The sequence below is a fragment of the Carassius auratus genome, chromosome 1 (genome assembly GCF_003368295.1).
Source record: "Carassius auratus strain Wakin chromosome 1, ASM336829v1, whole genome shotgun sequence".
In the NCBI taxonomy this organism is placed as follows: Eukaryota; Metazoa; Chordata; class Actinopteri; order Cypriniformes; family Cyprinidae; genus Carassius; species Carassius auratus.
The window spans coordinates 231,353-249,524 of NC_039243.1; the positions used below are offsets into that span (position 1 = coordinate 231,353).

The following is an 18,172-nucleotide window of genomic DNA, read 5'->3' on the forward strand; positions in this document are numbered from 1 at the left end:
TTAATCAAATAATTTGTGGTTCCTTTTTTGATGTACAGTTGGTTTTATGGTTGTTGAAGGCATTATTGTGCTGAAATGTGGATGAAACAACATAGTTCAATATTTTCACCATTTTCCTGCACTACTATTCAACACTTCACTACATTGTTACTGAATCTACAACATACAGAAACCAATGGACTCCGGTTCCTGAACAAATGACTTGCATTAGTCTGTTTCTTTTAGTAAATCTAAAACAGAACAGTTTTCAGTAAACAAATGAGTTTGAGTCCAATGACAACAATAAAACTAAGAAATAGCTTTTTTAAAATTCTTTTTGGTGTTATTTCTTGCATTGCCGAAATGGACCCCGGCCTCTTGATTAAGAACCACCAGACAGTTTTATACTGTCAGACCGCAGGACGTCAACTTTCCAAAAAGCATTTCATATCAACCATCGATCTGCTGGCAAATAACAAAATGCTCTTTCTAGACAGATGCTGTTTATGAGGAATGCCAGGTGTGCTGTGCCAAAATCATGATGCATTCTTGTACCCTCAGAAAAGAGTCCAAGGAGCCATTCTCCATGTATTCCACCACTATCATCACAGGCCGACCTACAAAGAGGAAAACAGGACACCTGTAAGTAAGTTATATAGAAAAAAACAGGGGGAAATGGGACAGACATTGCCATATTACTCATCTCTGGCTTTGCATATTTTTCTTTCTAGTGCATCTGTAATTTTATCTTAACTACGCCAAACAGCTTAATTAATCTGTAGTATCATGCATTGACTGGTAGAATATATGAAAAACCTAAGAATCACGCACTGACAGGTTTTTTTTTTTTTTGAGATTGAAGACAGTTTGATTTATAGCATCAAATCAGCGATTGTGGGTGTATCAAAATAGTCAGACAAACATATTTATTTCTTACAAAAAGAAGGCAGCTTTTGACTGATGAAGTTATTATGCAACAGTTTCATCCAAACAATTTGCATCCCCAATGAACATCTGTTTTATTTATGCATTTATTTATTTATTCTCTGCCCTGCTATTATAAGACAGAGTGATTTTGCTGAAGTTGCATTAAACTCATTACTGCAAGGTATTACACAACTAGTCAAAAGTTTGGGCTAAGAATGTTTCTTTTTTAAAGAGCTTTTATTCAGCAAGGATGTATTTATACGTTACATTTATAATGTTACTACACACACACACACATACATATATATATTTATATATATATTTTTTTTAAATAAATTTTGTTCTTTTGATCTTTCTATTCATCAAATAATCCTGAAAAAAAATGCATCAATGTTTCCACAAAACAAGCAGCACGACTGTTTTCAACAATGATAATAATAAGAAAAGTCTCTTTAGCTGCAAATCAGCATATTGTAATGATATTTTACAATATTACCCCAGCCTTGCTGTGAAGAAGATACTTCTTTCAAATTAGCTGTATGAAACTTCAGAATGCAAAAGAAGGCAAAAAGTTTCTTACTCTTTGTAACCACACCCTGCAGTCTGATGATGTTAGGATTATCAAACTGTCCCATGATGCTCGCCTCTCGTAGGAAGTCCCGTCTCTGTCGTTCAGTGTATCCCCCCTTCAGAGTCTTGATAGCCACAGGAATTTCCTTCTTTCCCGGGATACGAAGCTGGCCACTGCACACCTCCCCAAACTCGCCTGCAGAACACATTTATCTACTGTCATAGCATTTAGGGTTACTGATTGCACTTGTCACCACTAGGTGGCAGTCGAACTATATCGGAGACACAAGTTCACAAATCTTCCTTCTTATCTCACTGAAGATTAGATTCTAATCCAAGTCTTCTGAGAATAACAAAGTGATTTTTCATAGAGGCATTTAAGAGCTAAATTGTGAAAATGCTCTGAAATATATTTTAATTAGACACATAAAAAACCCAAAGCCTAGATGAAGAGACTAAAGGACAGAGAAAAAGATAAATGAGCAAATTGGAAGATTTTTTTTTTTTTTAATCTTCTAACCAATTTTTTTTTTTTTTTTTTACTCATGACACACTTTTCATTTTAGATATTGCTGCATAAATAGCAGGAGTACATTATGGGCTGCTGAGTATCAGACTAAAGTGAGCTGTAAAAAAGAGCTCTGACCTGCTCCGATGACTCTTTCGATTTGGATACGAGATGGATCGATTTCCTTGGCAAACTCATGAACGGCCTGTGAGGGGTCCTCGTAAGTGTCCGGGTCAATGTAAGTCTTCGATCCTGGGAATGGTACTATAAAACATATAAAAGGTTGAAATCTTGATATATATATATATATATATATATATATATATATATATATATATATATATATATATATATTTTTTTTTTTTTTTTTTTTGAGCAAGTTTAAACTATAATTATACAATATGTGCGTATGTGAGTGAATGCGTAAATAAGGCCTCATACCATGTCCATTTTGATACTGTGTTCCTTTTTTGTCTTCTGACTTTATCTTAGATTTTATATACCACTGACACCTGTTCAAAAAAAAAAAAATGTAATTGATCAATTGTTATGTTGATGTACTATACATATACAACAATTTTAGAGACATCAGCACTGTCCGTGGTCCTGAAGCCAGCGTCCCTGTCCGTGGTGCTGAATGGACCAGTCATGATCGGCAACGAAAAAGCTTCTCCAGGGAGAACATCTCAAGAGTGTTCATTTGTGAATTAATTTCTTTTTGTCGATAAATGAAGACACTGATTCTGTCTGTCATCAATAGCTCTTGATTTATGTGAGAGCTGCTCGCAACAGTCTCCCTGCATGGTGCCATCAGCTCCTGAAGCTGTGCTAGGATGTGATGGCACCGGGGCTGGCCGAGTGAGGTTTCACACAGCGCATTGCACATGCTGATATTGCGAATCACAGGACTGTGTGGCATGTTTAAGCTTGCTGTCAGTCTCACAGCAGGCCATTTCATGGCAGCAGACACAGCCGCTGACAGGAGGCTGCAGCATTCCAACTAATTAGGCAGCGACATGGCCCAACCAATCAGAAAATAGGAAGGTGCTCCATGGCCAACAGGCCTATTAGGAGATGGCTGGATAAGCAAGGAGCTAAATTAAGGGTAAATGAGTGAATTAAAGTAAAGACATATTCATGACATCCACAGACAGACCGATAGACCCATAGATAGACCAACAGACAGACAGACAGACAGACAGACAGACAGACAGACAGACAGATAGATAGATAGATAGATAGATAGATAGATAGATAGATAGATAGATAGATAGATAGATAGATAGATAGATAAATGATAGAAAGATAGCAAATGCATATAAACACAACATCTGTTCATCTATCCTGGAGTGTATTTACCTGCCCCCTCATTATTTGCGCCCTCATTACCTGCCACTGATGAGAAGGAAGAGGGTGAGAATGATGAGGAGAGAAAAGCCCCCCACTGTGGCTGTAACAATCACCAACACCTGGCCCTGATCAGCTGCCTCCTCAGAGTCTGACAGAGTGAAAGAGTATGTGTGTGAGCAAGTGAATGTGAAAGAGAGAGAAAGAAAGAAAGAGAAAGAAACACAAAACAATGAAGTCACTTTTAAGTTCATGCTCGGTTGGTCAGTGGGGCTTCCATCAGACTTGAATTAGAAATAGACTTAATGCCAGGAGACAGGTTGGTATGTATTTAAATAAATACAGTGCACTTAGATCTGCACAAAAAGCAGAACTGGAATCACACAGCACTTGAGGTCATTCACAATAAACATAAAATGTTCTCTGCTAGCATTTGTTTAAAATTCTACTCACGTAGCTGACATGGTCTGACCACCGTCTCCGAAAATTGGACATAACTACAGTGTTTTAGGCTAACAGGTATTGAAATTATATATATATTTTTTTAGAAAAATGCTTACTCTCATCTCCTGTGGCGAACTCAAACTTCGGGCTGTAACTGCTGTAGCCGGCGAGGGTACGGGCGCGCACATGGAACACGTAAACCGTGGAGGGATTTAGCCCTGTCACTATCACGCTTGGAGACTTTGTACGTGTAGAGGAGTAGCTTAACTGTTCCTGTTCCTGAACATAAAGATAGAAAGAAAACAAGCTTTTTTAATTTAGCATACTGTTCATTATGTAACTGATGTTTTCAATCTTACGGCATCTTTACACAGCTGAGTTAAGCCTGATTCTGATTGTGTGAAAGCCACATAAAAGTCTGAGTAAATAATGCCATTTACTGTCACCCACTTCAAAATACACACACACACACACGTTTGTTTTTTGTGAAAAGTGGGGACATCCCATAGGCGTAATGGTTTTATACAAAGTTGTGTCCTGATATGTCACAAAAACAAGAGCACACACACACACACACACACACACACTCTCTCTGTATCAATATTTGCTAAGAAAACCCTACAGCTGCAGATCAAGTAAGAAGGTAAGATGTTTTATATTTGTACAGTTACAATTGCTGTGTAAATGCACTTAAGTCACTTCTGAGCAGCACTCAGTGTAAAGACACTTAACTGTGACTTTAGGACACTTTACTTTGCGGTGTAATTTTATCATCTGAGAAAGAAGCTGGTAAATCACCTTTTCATAATATTTTATCTCATAGTCCAGGATGGCAGCATGTGGTTGCTCAGTTTCCTGCCAGGAGAGGGCAATACTAGTTTGAGATGCCCAGTCTTTTCTCACCACGCCAACCAGAGATGGACCTGAAAGGCATACATAATTAGTTAGTGTTGGTGGAAAGTTTTTTTTCGGAAGTTACCGGGCTTTCCATATGCAATATTGGCTGGAGAGCCACAGTCCTGCAGAGTTTCACTCCAACCCTAATCAAACACATCTGAACATGTTAATCAATGTCTAAAGCTTACTAGAACGCTACAGACAGGTGAGTTTTTATCAAGGTTGGAGAAAAACACTGGTCACCCTTCGTCTACGCTTTTCTACACAGGTCACTTTACTGCCATCTAGTGATGATAAACAGCACATACTAAGCCATTGTCCCAACACACAGGTTCTATAATGGGTCCTTTTACAATATGATACTTAAACATAAACTTTAAAATGCTTGGGTGTTTCACATAAAAGAACAATTCATCATGTACTCTCTCTAATTATTCTTTCCTTTTCTAATAGTTTTTTAAAATCTTGTTTTTATTCTCAATTCTCATCTCTTATTGCACGCAACTATCGCTAGTTGCACTTAAGGATATTTGTATGTTGTTCTGATTTTTTAAAATGCATTACATTTAAAAAAAAATCTTAATTATTAAATCACATATAGATACAGTTACTTTATGCGGTTTTTCAGCTGTAAAAAGAAAACTTTGGACATCATAACACATGTGCTGGCAAAATAAATTAACCACTGATACTACGCTTACATTTGAGTGAAAGTTTTTTTTTTCTGTTTTTTTTTTTTTTTACCACACAATTGGTTTTAAAATCTTAAATATCTTTGTAATTAGCCAGCTCTGCTTATGCTTTTATAGTGTTCTCAATCATGGCTCAGTCAGGTGAAAGAATACAAGAAAAACACCAGGCAAATTAAGGTTTTGCAATTTGTGAAAATTATAAGCCTCTGCGCTTAAGATGACGGTACATGTACATGCACACATAAACATGCTCAAACAATCATATATAGCACAATTTTTTTTATAATAATAATAATAATGAAAAACTGATGACTGCTTCTTTCTAATACTGTACACTTCAAGAAACCATTTCGTCCAACCCCCCCCACACACACACACCCTTTCACCTCAGCGACTGAAGTGCCACCCACAGGTAGGTGGTGTCGATCTCTAACTGAATCATTGAGCAGATTAAAGTAGTGGGTGAATAGCAGTATCCTGACTGATTTAATTTCTCCCAGGTAAATATTCACTCTGGATATTAATCAATCTCTCCAAGTTAAAACAGATGGGAAAATATAAGGCATAGACATAGAATGGAAGGCTTTTAGGTGTAGAAAGTTGCAGAGAGCAGCATTCAGTGATTCAGTGATGTGCAGTACTGGGCGGCACTGCCTGAGGTCCTCTGGGGTATCAGCAAAAGTGATTTGGAGAGAGAATCTGAGAATAAGACATTAGTTCGGCTAAGGCTACCACCTGGGACACAATCTCTTTCTCTGTCAGTCTTTCTCGGGAACCACAAGGACTTTGTCTAAATGTGTGATGCTGTCTTCCTTCCATCTACTATGTCTCTGCAAATTTGCTGTGTGGAGATATACTGGAACGGTGTTTGATGAGACCCCCGTGTTGTTTGTCTGACACGGCGGGAGATGCTACGCATTGAATCTCTCTCATGAGAGGCAGCTCATCTTTTATTGAGAGAGGACGGCCCATACAGCTCGCGACATCTGACTAATTTAGACGTGCGTGAGGAGGAGACTCACAGGTTTGCACAGAAATATTGAAGAAAGTGAGTGCAAAGAACAGGCAGCACCTTAATAAATGATGAAGCCTTATCATGTTGCTATTTACAGAGGTAGAGATTGATTTCAGAATGAAACTTTACACAGGAACACAGAGGGCAAAAAAGTTTTCTGATTCTGTGACTGCCTGACCTTAGCTCGAGTTGTCAGCCAGTGAAACGACAGGAGACTGAACTTGGTTGGATAAACAAAAACATGATATTATGATTTAAAACAGACCCAGTGAAGAAGCGCAGAGAGTCTTAAATCTTTAATGACAAATTGTATAATCAGTCAGAAATTATTCTGAAGCACATGCACTTCCATTAAAAAATCTTGGGTCAGTAAGAATATTATTATTATTTTTTAATTCTTTTATTTAATACTTTTATTCATTAAGGAAACTTTAAATTGATTAAAAGTGACAGCAAAGGCATTTATTAAAAAAAAAACAATCCCTACTTTAAAATTAATGCTGTTCTTCTGAACATTCTTTTCATGAAAGATACCTGAAAAAAAAGAATGTTTCAAAGATTTCTGAAGAATATTAACTATTTTGAACACTGTAATCAACATTATAATCAGAAATGTTTCTTGAGCAGCAAATCATGTGACACTGAAGACTAGACTAATGACTGCAGAAAATTTGCATCACAGGAATACATTATATATATATATATATATATATATATATATATATATATATATATATATATATATATATATATATATATATATATATATAATTATTATCATCATTATTAGTTATCAAATAAATGCAGCCTTGAGAATAAGAGAATTTGCATGAAATATATCAATATAATTAAATGTATTGTATGCTCCAAAATGTATGTATAGCTGTAATTTATGTACCGTAATGTATGCAGTTCAAAAAGACTAATTTGTTGCGGTACATTTTGTTTTTCAACATGACCACATTCAGTTTACGTAATTCAGCTTAACTTTGGGTTTATTTGTTACTTTTTCTTGAAAACAAATAAATGAAACTAGAGGTTAATATCTGGGCAACTTTCAAGCTTACTGCTAGGCCATGATTCTGAAGTACTCAGAAAGCTATGATGACGTTTCTGACAAAAACATGAGCATTGCATTTGTTTCCTTCTTACACATTACACACAGAATTGTTAATCCGCCTGTGCAGTGTGCTGAAGCGCCATTACAAGCCTTAGATGGTAATTAGTCTAAAGCACCAACGATCTTGCGAGAAGAAACGGAATGGAGAAACTGCTAACACAAACACATCCAAACATATAAATTCAAAAAGAAGAAAAAAACGAGGCACTTAATGTACAGTCATTATGCAGAGCTGACCTGCATTTTTATTTTAATTAGCTGTCCTGCTCCGCTTAAGAGGATCTTCCATTGACTCCAACCAATAATTTTTTAAACAATTTTTACATTGCATTCTCTTGTAGAGAGTTTAGCAAAAATGACTCTCAGAGGAAATGTGGCACACTTTAATAAAACACGCACAAAAAATGCACATGCTTGTGATAACAAACAAGTTCTTGTTTTGGCTCTAGAGGAGGCATGCAAATGGAAACTGTTCTTGCATATAGATTTCTTGCATCTTAGATACGTGAGAGGAAGCGAAGGAAAAAGAGAGCTTCTTTAATGCACATTTTCCTTCTATTTCCCATTGCTTGACAGATTTCACTCCCCCCCGCCCCATCCTAGAATTATATACAAGATTAAAAAGAAAATGCTTCCCTATAGCTCTTATAATCTTCTCCTCTAAGTGTATCTCATCCTGTTACAATAAGTGAACACACTCTTCTGAGAGTGCTGAACCTGAGCTCACCACAGCTATGCATTAGAAATGTTTAGGTGGAGCTGTGGCATAGCGGTTAGCACAAATGGGAGATGTAGGTTTAATTCCAATCAATTAATTGAATCCAGCTTTTTTAAATATGTATATATGGAATAAAAATGGAACAAATTAAGCATGCACAATTATCCATGTATAAATTCCATAATAAGAAATTTTCTTAAAGCCTAAAGCAACCTATTACCTTAATGTGCACAGTCAGCGGACCACCTCACACAACCACTTTTACTGAGAGCATTTTGGGATTATATACACAGTGGAGAAAGCGGTTTCTCACTGGAGGAAGCAATGTCATGGAGAGACACATTAATGGATTGAGTCGAGTGGATTACATGTAGATTATTGTGATGTTTTTATCAGCTGTTTGGAGTTTCATTTTGACGGCACCCATTCACTGCAGAGGATCCATTGGTGAGCAAGTGATGCAATGAATTTCTCCAAATCTATTCTGATTAAGAAACAAACTTTTAGGGGGTGAGTATATTGTCAGGGGATTTTAATCAGGTTTTACAGAGTGAGTCAAAATCTAAACATGTGAAACGTGTGCTTTGTGTTTTAAACAGATGTTTGATCTGTCTGGCAGTGAATGGGTTTTCCAGGTGCACTGAGAGATCCAACACATAGTTTAACAAGGCCATGTTTGATTTGTTCTCAGCAATGAAAACAACTCAAATTCAAATTCAGAGATGAATAATGAGAGGCGATGGAGTATTTGTCTAAACACCCTCAAAAATCATCCACCGCCAGATACACATCTGAGTCTTTCAGAGGTTCACAAACAAAAGCAATTAACTGGAGAATAAAGCAGCTGCAGTAAATATGCAGTCGATATGGCAGAATTTATGAAGAGCACAGACGGATACATGTAATTACATATGCATGTGAGATGTTCACACGCTTATTCATTCTTTTATGACTGTGTGTATGGATGCATGGGTCGTTAGATGTTTATCGAGTGTGTAAGGGGAGTATAAGAGTCTGTGCATGTTTGCATGATTTGAGAGTCAGAGCGCCTGTATATGGGCCAGTTGGTATTTGTTTCAATTAAACTGGCTTTTTGGCAAACATAGAAGGGCATTAATAAATCGAACACAAACATTCTGAGCTGAAGGAGTCGGGTCATCATAATCAATACTAATTCACTCTTTTGTAGTTCAGGGGTTATTAACAAGCTACAGTGAATTAGCGTCCCACCTCCCACTTGCCGTGATGCATTTCAGTACAAATGCAAAATCTGTACGCTTCCCATATTAGTATGACTTGGACAAAATTAAGACGCTGCTGCAGTTGTGTGATGTGCTTAAAAACTGAAGAGCCTATCAAAACATCAGCTCAGTTCAGCTCCTAAGACAGCTGTAACAAGCAAAAACAAGACGGAAAACACAAGAGAGAGGCTGAACAAAAGTATAAAAAAAAAAAAAAAAAACAGTATATAGTCTCTAGGTATAATAAAAAAAAAGTTGCTTTGAAGTGGGGGAAAAAAAACTGATGATATTCTGTTCCCCTCCCCTGTCCTACCAGATCTTAATTACTGCACCTATGTGGGCCATTATGTGCCAACACCTGACCTCAAGGGAAAAATTTGTACGTTGCATAATTTTTCACTTTGAGCTGTTCTCACAGGCAGGAAAAATAAATAGCTAGATAAACAAATAAAATCAGAGAGACACCGAGAGAAAGAGAGAGTGAAGGAAGAGGGTGGTAAAAACCACAAAAATAGGCTCTCTGACACCCCCTTTCTCTTTATATTGGGTAAAGACAAAACAACAAAGATTAGAAGAAAATTGCAAAAGTGTAAATATGTTCACAAAGCTAGATGTCTAGAGAATAAAGAGAAAGTGAACTGAGGGAAGAAAATGATGACTTGAAAAACAATGTACTCTACTTTACTGCAACGGAAGCAGGGTTGCCGTTAAATACAGAGGAAGCAAAAAAAAATTAAGAATCTGTGTATTATCCAGGTGGCACTTCTTTGGCCTGCATGGATTGATATACCATTGCAATGTACAACAGTAACAGAAGAAAAGTCCAAAGAAGTAAAACATCCATTGGAAAGATCACTGTTAACAGGCTAGATTTATTCTGCTGGCAAGTCTTAGTCCTCCAAGACTTCATAGTTGAAAAAAACCTTACACAACTAAAACTAAAAATAGCTTATGTAGAAGTCCTTCACTGCATGTATTTGATTAAATGTAAAGTTACCAATTGTCGGCTACAAAGAATCTTTTTACGATTTTTACACAGTAAACGTGATAATGGAGCAGAGCGTACAGTGGTGTTATATGTAGCTGAAATAATTAATTGGTAACACTTTACCATAAGGTTCAATTTATTAACATTAGTTAATGCTTAATTACAGTATGCTCCTGTGAAAAAGAAGTGTGCTTAATTATTTTGAATGTGCACTTGTAGTTTACTTCCAATATTAAAAGCATAAAGAAAACTATTTGCATTTAACACAATATTAACAAAAAATGTCAGTTAAGTGTTAAAAGGAGTTTAGTTTTTACTTAAAGAGAGTTAAAGTTTTACTTTAAAGTAAATTTTATATTATTACATTTGAATCTTTGTTGTGCTGTAATAGGGGTTGCACATAACTAATCTGTCTAGTCAACTAGTCAACTTCAATGCTCTGCCATGAACCTTAAGTTTGACGTCGACTAATCGCTGGTCCTTTAGAGGGCGCAACAGGATAAGAAATATTTGAAGGACTTTCACATTCCCGCTCAGTTTCCTAACAGTTAAAATAGCAAATAAATGTATACTCCAAAAGCTCCACAAGACATGTGTGATTATATTACTGTTTGCTCGAATTTGAATGGCTTATTGTTCAAGTAAATTAATCGCTGTTCTAATTTAATACGCTACTGCTCTGTAATGCACACACATAGGCTACAGACAGTAGCTTGTACGTCATATGCAAGTCGTGCGACAGAATCAATCCGTGCGGAAATGTATTGTCAACACTGTTCTATGATTTCTTAATAAAATAGCCTAAGTTTGAGCTTATATTTCTTAACTAAATCCCACAGCGTCACTACTACTATAGAGACTCTGCCATGTAGAATTAATACACACATGCAATCGCTCTCACTAATGCATTCATATAAATGTAATCTTTACTGAGCATCTTTATCTATATCTGATTTAGAACGAGCAGAAATCTGTGACAAATAAAACAAATGCAAAAGAACTGATACAAATTAGCTGTTATAGGAGCAATAGCCATATCATAGCTGTGCACAAGGAGTTTTTCACAGCTCCAGACTTAGTTGTTCATTAATGACGTAATCAGTGACTAATCGACTTCGACTCGACTTTCATCACATAAAAGTTGACTTTAAAAAATCAGAAGACGTTCAAACCATATGCTGTAAATAAGTGCACTTATTTTGATGTGTTGACTGTCATGGGTATTCAGTGTTTTTGTGTTGAGTTGTATCTAGGGCTATTATGTTGGAAATATTCCTGGGCTTTTAGTTTGCGTTCTCTCTCTTTCTGTGTCTTCTTCCTGTAAATCTGTTCCCTTAGATACTTGTGATTATCACCCTGCATTGTTTTGCTTCTGGATTTTCCTGTGTATACAGTATAGTCCTTTGTTTCCTGAATTTTTTTGTCAGGCCTTGTATAAATATGTTTTGTTACACTATTCTCATTTTGCTGCAGTGTTTTCTTCCTTTTCAGTTTAATAAACAATTCATCACAATCTGTGACACTAAAAGGATAAATGAACACTGCAAGCCTTAATGCATATATCAGAGATGTCACCATGATACTTACATCTCATTGTAACTCCACTGACTTCTTTAGAAGCTATCATCCATATTAAAAGAATGACCAAAGAACTACTGATTTATCTTTGAAGTGACTCCCATCTATGCAGAATTGCGATGAATGATGGTCTAAAGTGACGTTAAGTTCGCACTAATTCTGATATGACTCCAGATACAAATTACAAAATATTGGACCAGCATCTGATTTAGGACTAAACTAGAAAGTGGCCCAAATCAGAATAAAAATATCAGATTCTATGTGGTTTGTCCTAGTCCCACTCTGATCAGGGAAAATAAATACATAAATAAATCACATACAGTATGTGCAAAAAAATTCCCTGCAGTCATAACCTAACAATGTGCAAACAAAGTACTTGATCATTTTAAGTAGTTTATATTATGTTAAATGCACTGAATTGCAAATGTATCACTACAAATATGTAGTTACAAATATATTTAAATACAATAACAAGTTTCAACAGAAATGACAAATGCTGTAAAAGTATTGCTCATCATTACATTAACTTGCATCTAACTAAAGTTAACAGAATCGTGCTGCAAAATGTTGCTAAGTAGTAAAATAATGAAAGCATATTTAATATTTAATAAACAAACAAACACAAAAGGAGCAGAAGGTTTGAAGAATTTTATAAATGACAGGTGTTCCAGTTTTGCAGAAATCAGTGCAGTTGTCTGTGCTGATCCGTGTGGGCCTGCTCATGGGAAATCACACCGAAATACAGAAACATCTGAATAGGCCCAAACGGAGCAGGCCGGTTTTATATCTTGACAGACCAGAATCAGAAAGACAAAATCATTATGACGTCTGACAGGACTAATCTGGGCTTTATTAAGTCCATAATTGCATATTAACATGCCAGTGATATCAGTTGGCTAGAAAATAAATCTTCATTAGAGTTTAAACAGGTGATTGCCATTTCACTCTTACGGGCAGTGTTGTTGACAGAAATTGTACAAGAATTGCAATCCATCCATCATCCTCTTAAATTCACGATGGAAAACAAAAACAGAAAGATTAGGGAAGATAGAGAGAGAGATAGAAAAGAAAAAGAGAAGACAGATGGCACCAAAATTGCAACAGTTCTCGCGTCTTTGTTCTCCAATTCATTGACAATGCCCAGCACATATAAATTAGAATTCCAACATTCAAACAATATGTGTGCAATCATCGTCAGCCTGCCACTCACTCGCAAAGACACAGTGAAGTTAATTCTCCAATGCCCTTCAGGGGAGAAAGAAAGCTCTGCTCAGTCTCCAGTGCTTTCAGGTTTGCCATGAGGGTCAGAAGTCTAGATCTCTGTCTCTGTGTTCAATGGCACACAGTCTGTCAAAACGGAGACAGTCACCCTAGTCTTTCCCCTTTCCCTCTTTCCTTGTATCTCTCAATCTCTCCGTCTTTCCTTAGGGGACAGTGAAATGCCAGTGTGTGTCTTTGCCCCTACTTGGCTCAATAAGGGCTATGGACATTTTGGTCACAGATACATTCTCACCCTCTCTCCATCATTTTCAATTATTGCTGGTCAAATTTTCTGATTTTCTTAATTATGTTTTGAACACACCTGATTAACCTCTCACATGTGTGTGTAACGGAGGCCAGCTGGTAAGAGCTGTAAGTAAACCTCACTCCCTTGACCTCAAGAGGTATAGAGGCTGTGGTCTTTAGTGTCCTTGTTAGCATACTTGCCTCCCATGCCGGAAACGCCGGTTTGAATCATACTCCTACTTAGAGTAGGTGGAGTAAAGCCAGAAGGGTTACATGCATGTTCTTTTAAGGTTCACTTCAGCATTTTTTTTTCAGCACATGGGTACTATCATCATCACAGACACATGCGATTATATTTGCAGAAATGCAAGATTTCTTTTCGAATCTCCAAAGATTCGTAAAAATTAATTAATCGAGACCCATAAAAAGTTATTAAAAATGCTTGCTCTGATCTGTTTGCTCTGCACCAGTGAAAACGTACTGCTTGTAATGTTTTTACAAAATATTTACTGTTAATAGTTTACTGGTGCTATACTTAAATATTAATTGCTTTGACCTTTTCAGTGTGTACTTTCTGGCTAAGAACTGTTTAGCATTTTTCTTATGCTATATTATTTATGAACATATAGGATATGTTTTGGACAAGTTTGTATAATATTTGCCTTCAAATTTCATTCATCTTTTCTGCAAAGACATTTAACAAGTCTTTTGTATTACATTTACACCATGTTGACCCTTTTATGTGTGGTGCACTTTTAACAGAACATTATTTATTAATGGAAGTTTGCAAGTTTTTAATAGGTTTTAAACTTTAATAGAATGTTAATTAAATCAGGTTCTAGTAACATTTTTAAACTGTATAGTTTAATGTTAAAATAATTGAAATTGTTATCTTGAATTGGTCAAATATTCCAAAATTTTTAGATTTTGTCTTTTGGCATATTTTCCACCCCCCCCCCCCAATAAATTATCAAACTTGTATTAATGATAAATGCGCACACACACATACATGTCTGGGAGGTGCTTTGAGCCTCCCAGCTCTGTCTAAATCTGACAATGAAAGGCTCTGTCAAGGCCACTGTGGCTAAAAGCCTCCAAAACACCCAGGGATTTAATGTTAAATAAATGACAAACAGCTCAGGTATGAGGGTCTTCGTCAGTACTCAGGGGCCAGAATGTCTGAATGAGGACAGTTTGAGGAAGAAGTGTAAAGATCACAGCATTAAAAAATCTAAATGACTATGGATCTACATAAAGTAACTTAACTTATGAGAGTTTGCTTTCAGTTGCCAGCATGCAAAATGAAAAAAAGTGTCAGTTATGCTATTTATTTTCTCTTTTCTTTATTAAAAGTTTTGTATGTTTGGAATGTTGTGTATGGAATTACAATATCATAGAGATTATGCCTGGCTGATTCATTTTTAAAATGAGTTTTGGCCACCTAGTTCAATATCTCAGAATGCCATTTTATTAGTGTGGCTCTTATTGGTGACATACAAAGCTTGAATAATTTAAGATTTTTACACATTTTTCATATGAGAAAAGCTTTTTATTGAATAACCTCTATATTTCAGTGCAACAGACCTAATATATATATATATATATATATATATATATATATATATATATATATATATATATATATATATATATATATATATATATATATATACATATATATATATACTATATATATATATATATATATATATATATATATATATATATATATACTGTATGTATATACCCGAGCATCTGAGAGTGGGACAAAATAACAGATGCTTCCTGGAATTGATTTGGTCTGAAACTCTACAGATAAGTATAGACAGAGAGAAAATGAGACTATAGATATGGATGGACAATCATACAAAGGCAGCAGAAATATAATTCCCTATATTTACAGATTCTTTTTCACAGAACTATTGCCATATACTATATTAACACAGCTATGCTATTAGAATTTTAAACATTTACCATGGTAACTGTCCCTGCATGAAAAACTGGGTGTAAACCATCATGATTTTTCCAAACGTAAATATATATACGTTATATTTATATTGTTTTATATTGTTATACAGTTGTAGAATCCCTGTTGGGGGGGGGGGGGGGTGAATCTTGCTTAATTCCCAGATGGGTCAGGCTGGTCTGTTGGCTGGTTTTAAAGCGGTTTTGGACACTTGTCTGCACATGCTAGGAGGCCAGCTTAAACCAGCAAAGAACAGAAAAGCTATAGGCTGATTTAAGTGTTTTTTCTTTTTTTTTTAGCAGGAATGGTGTAGGGAAAAGATTATGTAACTACACTGTGGGAAAACAAAACAATAGCACCCCAAGAAGTCAGTGGCAGCATTGGTAAGCTGTTTCAGAGAATTAATCTGTGAAAACCCAGCACTGCTGGCAGAAATGGTTCTAAGTGAACGTGTATGCTGGAGGACTCAGGGGAAATGTGTGTGTGTGCTTGTCTTGTTGGTCTGCCAATGTGTCAGCAAAGTGTGCGATACATGCATGCATATATCAGTGTGGCCAAGCATGTGTGTATGTGTGCGTGCTGTGCAATTGAGAGCTCTGACATTATGCAAGCCCACAAACATTCTGACACCTTGCATTTGACAACTCCATCCAGAGCCTAAAAATAATAAATAAATAAATATACATTTCAGAGTTAGAAACTGCACAACATGTAGCCTCTCAGTCCCTGGAGAAAAATAACATTTACATTTCATATGTCTCACACAAACTCATCCAATCTCCAGGAAAGCCTCAAACACACATTTCTAAAACATGCCATCCACCCACCCATCCAAAAGGAACGGCAGCTCAGAAACCGTGTTCAGCATTAATGTCTGTGGCACTTTCAATTCTCCACTAGTGTTTCTCACACAACATTTCAGTCTGACAGTACATTTGTGCTGTAACTCACTCTGGCTGTGGGCTTCACCTTAAAGACACGGCTGGGTCAAACAAAACCTGCCAACCCCTATATCGCTTTATGCTTACAGTGAATGACTGCACTTCCAAAAAAATTCATTGAAAACTCCATAATAAAGCTTAACACATTCACATTACTGTATAGTTGCATCATACTGTGAGCTTAAAACCCCTATTGGCTGAGCTTATGTAAAGCTGCGGTTTGTAATTTTGTTACCATTAGCAAGACCAAGCATAAAAAAGCATCGACCATTGTTTGGAAAAACAGGACATCACCTCCAAGGTTAATGTAACTAACTGAAAATAATAATAAAAATAAATAAATAAATATTATGATTATCATACATTTTTACAATCATTTACAGAAGACTTAATGTCTCTGTTACGAATGGTAACCCTCATTCCCTGAAGGAGGGAATGGAGACGTCACGTCAGATGACCGAAGAATTGGCATATCGACTGATAGATCAATCTACTTCAAGTGTAAACTAAATGAGCCAATGCACATTGGCATGCAATTATTGCATCCAGCTGCAGCTGATCACAGCGTGAGCATAAAAAGGCAGCAGGTGCAAAGCATACCTGGTTTTCGCTGAGGAGCCGAGCCAGTGACCTGGCCTCTCAGAGGTGGTACAGCAGCCATGGTGAGGGGACATGAAATCTCCATTCTCTCCTTCAGGAAATGAGGGTTACCATACGTAACATAGACATTCCCTTTCAGTTGTTCACTCTCTGTGTCACATCAGATGACCAACGATTTGAGATTTCTATCAAAGCTTCATGGATGCTGCCCCTTCCAGTGCCCTTTGCCAGCCACCTGTGCCCCTTTTGCTGTAGGCTTGGGCTCGCAACAAGAAGTTCCATTTACCATTGTCGAAACACTACCCACTCAGTGAGATTGGATAACACTGGGAAAATGTACGTGTTCCACTTGGAACAGAGATGCTGCGAAAGCTACATCCTTCCTGAAGGAGGTCTCTACACAAATAATCGTATGAACATCCGTTTAGGTGTATATGGAAAATTGGAGGTTATTGTAACCCTCTTGGAAATGGCAGAAGTCCGCCAGGGAAACACAATCCAGTAAGCCATCCTCTGCTTAGCTTTGTGTCCATAGCATCTCAAGGCTCGGACAGGACAGAGCAAAGCTAGGGCTGGGTTAGCGCTTGCAGGTTCACCACCTGATCCTGAGGGGAGTAGTAGGAACCGTAGGCACATAGCCAACCCGGGCCTCAGGATTACCTGGGAGTCAGCCGTAAGCATAAGCGCCATTTGAGAAGGTTCAAGGCAAGGCACACTACTAACAACTCTAGGCAATTGATATGCCAGTGCAGATGGGAGCCCGTCCATACCCCACGACACTGCATGCCCATTGTATGTGGCCCCCAATCCAGTGGTGGAGGCATAGCAGTGTGCTGCTGTAGCTGCCATACTCCCCAGGAACCTCTGAAATAGTTTCAGTGGGACCGCCGTCCTGCCCTTGAACAAATTCAAGCAGGTCAGCAATGACCACGCACATTCCTCTGTGAGGTGTGCTGTCTGTTTGACCTAATCCAACTCCATACAGAGAAAAGAGATTCCTTCACATCAGGTAGCATTTGGAGGGAGGAAGACTGTGCTAGTATAAGCCAATCATCAAGATAATTTAGGATGCAAACACCCTGCTCTCTGAGGGGCACAAGAGCCGCCTATGCAACTTTCGTGAAGAGATGGGGGG

General features: G+C 37.1%; 1 protein-coding gene across 2 annotated transcripts in view; it reads right to left on the minus strand.

The window, feature by feature from the left end:
* LOC113110470 (ephrin type-A receptor 6) overlaps positions 1-18,172 on the minus strand; it is a 115,787-nt gene that overhangs the window by 4,926 nt on the left and 92,689 nt on the right. For both annotated transcript variants that reach the window (XM_026274706.1, XM_026274672.1), the window contains exons 6-12: positions 4,574-4,698; positions 3,892-4,054; positions 3,374-3,482; positions 2,426-2,496; positions 2,123-2,248; positions 1,487-1,672; positions 535-596 (exon numbers count right to left, since the gene is read on the minus strand). In XM_026274706.1, coding sequence (XP_026130491.1) covers positions 535-596; positions 1,487-1,672; positions 2,123-2,248; positions 2,426-2,496; positions 3,374-3,482; positions 3,892-4,054; positions 4,574-4,698 — 842 coding nt within the window. The remainder of the gene's footprint in view (positions 1-534; positions 597-1,486; positions 1,673-2,122; positions 2,249-2,425; positions 2,497-3,373; positions 3,483-3,891; positions 4,055-4,573; positions 4,699-18,172) is intronic.